Here is an 8793-nt window from a genome sequence, read left to right as displayed (position 1 = left end):
TTTGTCGAAATAGATATACATCCTATTTGTACCTAACTATAAAAAATAACTGACCTTTTTGTTGTTAATTTAAAGACAAAAATTATATAATTTTTTTTGACTTTGTATTATTAAAGGCATATTCCCTCGAATACAATAAAGGTAAAAATTAATCTTTGTTATATATGTATCAAAATATAAGTACGTTCGTAAAAAATATTTTTATATAAAATGCGTATATAATTATATATCTTACAATATGAATAGATAGACGAATAAAATTATGGCTAGAACGATATTCACAGCCGTCGCGCATTATACACGAAAAGTGTAATATTTAAGGCATGTAAAGTACATGCTCATATAATTAATACAAGTGGGTAAATGACCACATTTTTCTCTGATTGTTTTGTGAAATCAATTCCGCCAGTTTCTTTAATAAAAGTGACCGATTGTTGAGTAATATTAACATAGGCACAGAAATATATTCCTATGTCCATGAGCATTAAGCAATTATTTGGATAGTATGTTCTGTGCTTTACTGACAATATTCGACATACTTGCAATTACAGTGAACACATTCTCCCGCTATCCACGTCGATAACAGTTCTAAATTTTTATTCAACATTACCATATCAGCATCTGCTTCATAGTTTAAGACTCCTTTAGTCTTTTCAATACCTAGGGTTCTTGCCGGATGGAGAGTCGCGGCTTCTAAAGATTCTACTATTGAACAGCCTATAAAAAATAAATAATATTATATAGTAATTAGATATAAATAGTATACTTAAATATTCTTCCATAAGAATATTGAGACAGTAATCTTTATCAATATACAGGGCTGTTTGCAAGATATTATAGTAAAGAACAAAAGCTAATAAAAAATATTAATATTTCTTAAAAAGATCAAAATTGAATTTAAAAAATCTATATATCATACATGTCATATTGTTTAAATTACCTGTTGCTTCTTTGAAATGACGAACGCATTTCGACATTTCTGCTGTACTTCCACATAGTATATCTGTCTCAGCAATATATGCACGTCCCGAGCGCATTTCGATTTTAAGCTGTCCTAATTGATGTATGCCTTCTTCTAATCCTAGCGCTGACAGTGCATCAGTAACTAAAACAAGACCTAAAACGCAAAATTAAATATTAATTTTAAAAAATTTTTAATTAGTAATTAAGAGGTAAGGATTGTCTTATAAAAAAAGATACACATACATACCTTCAGGGTGGGTTCTATGAGCTATACGCAATGCTGCTGGATGAGTATGAATTCCATCTGCAATTATGCCATAATGGATAATTTTTCCAGAATGAACTTGATCAGATGTTAAGAGACCAACTAATCCTGGATCTCTATGATGAAACTATAAATACAAATTTATCATTTACACTTGACTGATGATTTATATTTTTTATAAAATAGAAAATTATTTTGTATAATTACTGGTAACATTGCATTAAAAAGATGAGTAATAAAGGATGCTCCATTTTTTACAGCCTCTTCTCCTTCTTTCAAATTTGCTACAGAATGTCCTAAAATATTTAGACTTAGAAGAGATATTAAATTATTAAAATTGGAATAGTTATATCTTACCAAGAGAAACTGTAATATTTCTTTTACACAATTCTGTTATCACAGATTGAGCATTAGGAAGTTCAGGTGCTAATGTTACAAGACAAACATTTTCTAAACTTCCATACATATCACTTAATGACTTGAAACCCTAAAATCCACATATATGAAGAGATAATTAAAAATATTAGATTTATATATGTGTTTGAAGCATGAAAAGTTACATGAATAGAAATAATAGTAATTTATACATTCACATATGAATATGATGCATTAAAATTTGTTTGATGTTCATATATACATTAAATGAATGCATTGAAAATATTTTGGAGACTTGCTTTTTCAAATTGTTTTATATGATTCTCTGGATGAGCTCCCTTTTTACTTGGACTAATGAAAGGTCCTTCTAAATGAACTCCTAATACAGTTGCACCGTGTTTCCCACCTTTTGTTCTCTTAATGTTTGGTAATATCTTATGATATGTTTCACTAGGTGATGTAACCAAAGTTGGACAAAATGATGTTACACCAAATTCAAGCAATTTTTTAGCTACTTTATTAATTCCTTCTTCTACATCATTAACATTATGTGTAAAATCTATTCCAAAACCACCTAGTAGGTAAAATAATAGTTACAAAGTGTAATTGTACGTACAATTAGATTTGTAATATTTTTGTACAAAGTTAATATTTATCGTAAAAGCCTTATTATCTAATAATGTATACCAAAATTTTGTATACTAATATATGAAATGTAAAAGAATAATATTTACAACAAATTGTACTAAATTATAATGACATTATTATTGTTATTATACTTGCTTTATATACCATTGATTTGAAGATCAATGTATCCAGGAGAAATTAACGCGCCGTTGCAATCGATTCTTATATGTGGTTTGACTTTTTCGTCGTAAAAAATTTTTTCTGGGTCAACGACTTTCCCATCGCGAACCCATAAATCTTCGTTTAAGATTTTCCCCTCGCGTAAAATACAACAATTGTAAAACTGTTTTAAAATTTGTTGATCTTTTCGAGACATATTCACTTAGCAAAAATCCTTTTGCGTCAAAATACACGAGATTATCTTTATTCAGGTAATAAAAAGAAAAAAAGAAAAAAACGCTTATCAGTGCACTTTAGTTATCGCATTATTGGTCACGAGCTCAATTATTATACTGTAAAATTTATAAAGATATACAGATAGAGTGCGTGAGCGAGCTGAGAAAGCGATATAGAAATAGAAAGAGAACGCTACGTAGAGGCTTCTTGTGTGCTCGTTTAATCCCGTATGCGCATTCGTATAGTCAATATGTCGGTGTAACACCGATCAATGAGCGGCGTCAGTATGCATGTCTATTAGATAAACGCCACTATGCAGCATTCTTATTCTATTCCCATATCGCATCCACTTATACGGTAATGTATGACTCGCATAATCTATCTTTATATCTCTATGGTAAAGCTGTAAAGGTCTGTAAAGTAGAGCAATGACCAGTAACATTATCATAATTCTTCAAAGATGTTACTATATGTAACTACAATATATTTTTTTGTACTTCGAAAAAGACGAAAATAGTTATGATTTTTAAATTACATTTTTGATTTACTTATACATTTATATAATACATAGATTATAATAAAATATATTCGTATTATCGCGATATATATTTTATTGTATAAGAAAGATATACATATATTTAATATTAACAGCTATAAATATTATTATTTTTACTAAGGTACAGATGCTTCTCAATGTTAATATTGCACTAGAAAAAAAGGTATTAGTACCATTTCTGTAAATTTAAGTAAATTTTACTAGAAAAAGTAAATTTGGTGTAATTTATTGGTGTACATTATTATACAATTCCAAAAATTATAATAATCTTTTGTCTTTTTTAAAATTTTGTTTCTCATGTAAAACATGGTAAATCCAATGAAAGTGTGAAATAATCTTCAATTATTTACTACTTACCTGACCACCACCGTTAGAACTTATTTAGTTTATATTTAAGTACAATGCACAAAAGTATCACACGAAATTTCATAAAACCTATTATAAAGGTAACACAGCAAGCTTGATCAATTTCGAAGTCTATTATAATTCAAGATTATAACAAATTGGATTGAAAACAATTTAATATAAAACCGTATAAAAAGGACATGATTTTTTATAACTTAAGCAAATTCTAAGAACTTACAGGAAAAGAACAATGTTAAAAAATGCAACAAGGAAAAAAGAAAAGAAACAGGAGAGGAAAATGGCACTACAGAAGTGTTACATGGCAAGAAGAAACAAAGCGCTATCTGCTGTTTGCGTTTTTTTTCAATTTTTGTATTAAAAATGCTTTAACAGTACCCAAAAATTTCTTCATAGGTCAACGTGCGTTTTGAAAAAAATTCAACTAACTTTGTTTGTATATAAACGTAACAATAGTATAAAATGAAGCAATTAAAAATGACAATGATTATGTAGAGCTGAGAGCGCAATTCGTTTATACTTATATGATATTAAATCTTAGGCTGTTAATGAGCCGTATTTTCTACTCATCGTCAACGTCAGATAAAGGGAGGGTACGCATAATTTTTTTGTCACCGGTATGTCGAAGAATCTAGGCTTGATCTGGAATAGGAGATATGATACGATATTAGATGATTGATACGAACAGGATTACGTTGGAGCCACAGGTGCAGGATGATATCTAGGCAGTTATCGGTCAGGTTTTATGTGTTTCTGTGTGTGTCTGTGTGTGTACGCACGAATAATTTTTTTTTTTTAGCAAAATTTGTATGTAATTCTACTGTTGTTTACAGTCATTAGGATCAGTTCCCTGTTGTTTCCCACCTGATGGTGCATTATTCGGAGAAGATTCCTCATCATCTTCATCTTCTTCTTCAGGGTCGTCCTCATCACCCTCTTCTTCCTCATAGTCTTCGTCTTCGTCTTCTAAGCCTTCTCCTAAAATATCGTTTTTTTACTCGTTACTCATTATATGTCAATAAATTACTTTCACTAGCCAATAGTTTTGAGAGTTCTAGCAAAACTCGGAAAAACTTCATATTTTTTCTTAAATATTAACTTCACTTTGTGAAATACCTGTATAATACAGTACAGCTCTAGGAATTATACGTTCTCTTATATAATGGCCAATTTCAAAGTCACTGGATAATAAAGCTTGAGTGTCATCATCTATTTCTGCTTCAGAATCATCTGGCACTAGAAAAATAGTTTACAATTAATAACAATAGTAATATATATTATCTCCAATATGTAAGTAAAACATAAAATATAAAAATATTGGTTTGGCTTACCAACTGGTGGACTGAAAAAGTTGAAAAACGAATCGTTCTGAACAGTTTTTGTTACAGTTCTTATGGACCCTCGAGATTTATGTTTCTGATTCTTTTTTATAGTTTTTACTGTAACGTTCTTTCCTTTTTTCCAGTCAATCACACAACCCTGTACAAATGGTTAGTATGAATATGTGTACTTTTGAATAAATTCTTTCTTCATGTAGAAAATAAAACATATAAACTTAGATTCAAATAATATTTACCTTACATTTGTATATTTCGGGTCCTTCAAAACTAAACGGGTCATTTTTTTCAGGGGTGCACTTCATATGGTACTCTTTTGTTAAAACTGAATTAGAAAAGTATTCATTTGGCTCGAAATGGAACTCAAGAACAAAGCCCTACAAAAAATCTTATTATCTTTAATGCAATTCTTTCTATTTCATTCCTATTTATGTTTCACAATTTTATTTATATATTAATGGTATAGGTAGGTTTTCGTTTATATGTAGATATTTAATGATTTTTTTCTTTTCCAACTTACCATTGGATTAGATTCAAGAAATATCACTTTAATATCATACAAATGTTTGAGTATTGGTTCATCATGTTCCTGAACCATGTCAGCTAATGTTTCAACATTTTTAAATATTGTCAACCAGAAATCTGGAATCCCTTTAATATCTTCATTTTCACCCCTAAAATAATTAAGATTTGTTAGTAGAGTTCCTAACATTTGGACATTCATAAAAAGTAGTGTGAAAGAAAACAATAATTTTTAATCTTATACTCTTGCAGCAAAATTCTTAGTTTATTTAATGAAAATAAAATGGTCATACTCTTCTTGTTTAGGTTCTTTATCATCTTCGAGATTCGCTTTTGTTTTCAAATCATTAGTTAATCCTTCTTCTTCATCATCACTCTCCCATACACATTGCTCATCCGTTGGTTCATAGACGCCAGATATTATATCACTCCTCTTTTCATAGAGAGGAGCACACATTTTGTAATAAGCACATTCCAAGGCATGTACTTCCTCATAAAATTTTGCTTCAATATTAGTTGTAACTAATTGCAACTGTTTCAAAGCTTTAATTCTGCGCTTTACAGGAGCTGGAAGATTCTGCATTTGCTATAAAAATTGAATGTTTCCTTTTAACATTGGCTTTCAAAAATAATATCAAAAATATAATCAATATTTTTTAATAGTAAATTTGTTTAAATACTAGAAACTGAACATATGTAATATTTTATATCCTAATTATTTAATATATTTAACTAAAATATTTAAATCAACGAACAGTAAATAAAATTTAAACTTATTGGGGTATGGAATATAATAAAAAAAACTCAAAGTTATTAATATTTTTATATATATAATTGAAGAAATATTCAATTCTAATCTACTGTGGTGCATAATTCATGGCCTGCACTAATAGCTGATTAAACAAGCAACAAATTTGATAACACATGTAAATAGGAATTACTTTGGACAAAACAAAAAAATAATAAAATTATTGTAAGGGAACAAAATTACATGGATTCAGTTGATTAAATTATATTAGAGAACTACAAAATTCTTTTTTGTCCAATTGATTCAAGTTTAAAGAAAAACATAAAAAATAATAGTTATACATAAGTTTATTAAAAAATGAGTTTATAATACTTGACAAAGCAACATTCTATTTCCTTAAATAAAGAGCATTTTTCATCCAATAGGCAAAAGTTCACTATTTTTTTTTAAATTTCAAATCAATATGATCCATTTACTTAATCTGATTTATACAAATTGTTCTGTAGAATAATACTAAAATTTTGAAATATCAAATAAAATAGACACATTAAAACATTATCATCAAGGACTATATGAATTAGATGAGTCTTTAAACAGAATTCAATATTGATAATTAAAATGAGATACAAAAGTTATACACAATGATTAAAACCTTTAATGCAATAGCTTCAATTTCAGTTAAAAGCATTAAATTTAAATTTTACTATATCTTTTTCTATTGATTGTACAAGGTTCTGTTTAGAAAGTTACTAACCATTAATATTTGTTTATTATTTGCAGTATGAAATTTGAATACCTCTATTCCAGATGCAGTGCGATCTTGTAGAGCAGCTAACACATCAGCTCTATTTAAAATTTTGGAGAAAAGCTCTGGGGCTTTGTTCTCATCTTCATCTTCAACAGATTCCATTTCACTATTTTCACCAGCACGCTCTGGATCAGTTGTCATAGTACTATAATCTAGATTTATTTTTCTTTTTTGTAAAAATGACACTTGTATAATCAGAAAGTAATTTTGTTGGGCAAATGTAGAGTATAAAATGAAAAAAAAGGGTACTTAAATTAAAAGATTAAAAAGTTTTTGAGCAATCATTTAATTCTATATATATATATATATATATATATATATATATCTTTGAATAATTTCTACACTTTGTAAAAGATACAAAATTCCAAAGTAATATATGATTTTGCTGTTGTGTTAGATGTTTCATCTTTGCTTCAATATTGTTAAAAATCTTATCTTACTTAAGGTCAAATATATTGTATTTAACATAAGTAAAATAAATTAATCAAAATATAAATGAACTGATGATATTATGGTATGTATGTAATGTAATAAATTTTGAATATGCCTATTTTTAGTTCATTCACTTTAATTTTAATTAAAAAGACATTAAATATATATATATTTTTTTTTACAAAATATATGCAGTAACCTTAATAAAATTACCTTAAATAGTAATTAAGCAAGTATTTCATTTTATCAACATATATATTTATTTCTAAAATCATAATAAAGTACAATGATAATTACTTGTTTGAAAAACATATTTCAATCGAATCTTTTTCAATCAATTGGAGACATATATGTATGTATTCCTTCATGCAAGGAAAAAGAAAGTGGTATAGGAAATGAACAAAACGAACATATATATCGAAAAAAATGATTAAACTTATATGTGCGAACACCTAAAAGGAGTAAAATATAAAACAAATTCATAGAGCAATAAAGAACACAGCATAAAGCAGAAACTATCAATCAATCTACAAACATACTGAAATTAAATTGTACATTGCGATATATTCTCTATTAAACGTGCATGGCAAATATCGGGAATCTTGTGTAAGTACATACTATGAACGAAATAAGCGTTCTCTAAAAACATCTACTCTTGACAAATTTCCTTAATTCGAATTAGTTTCTGCATGGACGTTGAACTGACATTTGAAAGTCACCATATTCGCGAGGAAGAAAGGTTATTTGCTAGGGCACGCAGAGATCATGGAAAAAGCGGAAATCACATTAATTCACCAATTATTTGACGGAACCAGCTACGTCACATTTATTATACGTTCGTTTTATTTCTTTTTATACATTTATTAAAGAAATACAGAAGTCGCGAAGCTATCGCAAGGTTCAATTTTTCGACACAAAGAGCGTGCACATGGGACAGATAAAAAAAGCAATTTTCAGGGTTATAAATGCGTGAAAACCGAAAAAATAGGATATAATTGTTTTCGAGTGAAAGCATTATTTTTGAATATTTAAACTTTGAAATAAAAGCATTAAAACAAAGGGCAAACATACCTTTTAAGACTGCACAAAGAAAGAGTTACGGAACGAACAACCAACCGGTCGTTGTGTCGGTACTTTCGTTATAGTAAGTCGCACAATACGAAATTAGTTCTTGTTCTATCCTTTTCTGTTCTCCTCAAGTGCTACTATCATGCGATCCAAAAAATCCCTAGGTACATTTTTCAAACGCCAAGTTAATAAGCTTTTTTAACGTAATAAATGTTAAAGAAAAGTAGATTGTCATGCTTTTTAAACCATATATATTTCACAAAATTTTTTTAAAATATTCATTTATATATTATATATATTTTTGAAAGAAAAAGATATTTTCTTAAAGAATTT

General features: G+C 28.1%; 2 protein-coding genes across 4 annotated transcripts; both read right to left on the bottom strand.

Annotated features, from left to right (window-relative positions):
* Positions 1–144: 144 nt before the first annotated feature.
* Positions 145–3189, bottom strand: LOC138189965 (N-acetylglucosamine-6-phosphate deacetylase). Its single transcript, XM_069132314.1, has 7 exons — positions 2396–3189; positions 1903–2177; positions 1586–1715; positions 1436–1524; positions 1211–1355; positions 941–1117; positions 145–717 (listed from the first exon to the last, which is right to left on the bottom strand). The coding sequence occupies exons 1-7, from the start codon at positions 2604–2606 to the stop codon at positions 518–520; spliced, it is 1227 nt and encodes a 408-aa protein (XP_068988415.1). The 5' UTR covers positions 2607–3189; the 3' UTR covers positions 145–517.
* Positions 3190–3416: 227 nt separating this feature from the next.
* On the bottom strand, positions 3417–8616 carry Nap1 (Nucleosome assembly protein 1). 3 transcript variants are annotated; one of them, XM_069132316.1, is made up of 9 exons: positions 8464–8616; positions 6949–7112; positions 5698–5990; positions 5403–5556; positions 5122–5259; positions 4877–5024; positions 4662–4781; positions 4410–4523; positions 3417–4187 (listed from the first exon to the last, which is right to left on the bottom strand). In XM_069132316.1, exons 2-9 carry the CDS (start codon positions 7099–7101, stop codon positions 4177–4179), a joined length of 1131 nt encoding a protein of 376 aa, XP_068988417.1. In that variant the 5' UTR covers positions 7102–7112; positions 8464–8616; the 3' UTR covers positions 3417–4176. The 3 variants fall into 3 exon arrangements, with proteins under 3 accessions (XP_068988417.1, XP_068988416.1, XP_068988418.1); XM_069132315.1 differs by lacking the exon at positions 3417–4187 and having other exon boundaries at positions 4240–4523; XM_069132317.1 differs by lacking the exons at positions 3417–4187; positions 6949–7112 and having other exon boundaries at positions 4240–4523; positions 8464–8593.
* Between the last annotated feature and the right edge of the window lie 177 nt (positions 8617–8793).

Source organism: Bombus flavifrons, chromosome 2 (assembly GCF_040668555.2).
Source record: "Bombus flavifrons isolate JBK064 chromosome 2, iyBomFlav1_principal, whole genome shotgun sequence".
Taxonomy (NCBI): domain Eukaryota; kingdom Metazoa; phylum Arthropoda; class Insecta; order Hymenoptera; family Apidae; genus Bombus; species Bombus flavifrons.
The sequence above is the reverse complement of the archived record's forward strand: the minus strand, read 5'-3'. Positions and strand labels throughout refer to the sequence as shown.

What these genes read in the sequence shown, in the direction of transcription:
- Nap1 (XM_069132315.1), bottom strand. Translation starts at nt 7,101, where the DNA reads ATGACAACTGATCCAGAGCGTGCTGGTGAAAATAGTGAAATGGAATCT. An exon ending in GCACTGCATCTGGAATAGAG is followed by an intron (nt 5,991 to 6,948) that starts GTATTCAAATTT and finishes CAATTTTTATAG; the next exon opens with CAAATGCAGAATCTTCCAGC. An exon ending in TTCTTGAATCTAATCCAATG is followed by an intron (nt 5,260 to 5,402) that starts GTAAGTTGGAAA and finishes GATTTTTTGTAG; the next exon opens with GGCTTTGTTCTTGAGTTCCA.
- LOC138189965 (XM_069132314.1), bottom strand. Translation starts at nt 2,606, where the DNA reads ATGTCTCGAAAAGATCAACAAATTTTAAAACAGTTTTACAATTGTTGT. An exon ending in CATTGATCTTCAAATCAATG is followed by an intron (nt 2,178 to 2,395) that starts GTATATAAAGCA and finishes TTTACCTACTAG; the next exon opens with GTGGTTTTGGAATAGATTTT. An exon ending in AAATATTACAGTTTCTCTTG is followed by an intron (nt 1,525 to 1,585) that starts GTAAGATATAAC and finishes TAAATATTTTAG; the next exon opens with GACATTCTGTAGCAAATTTG.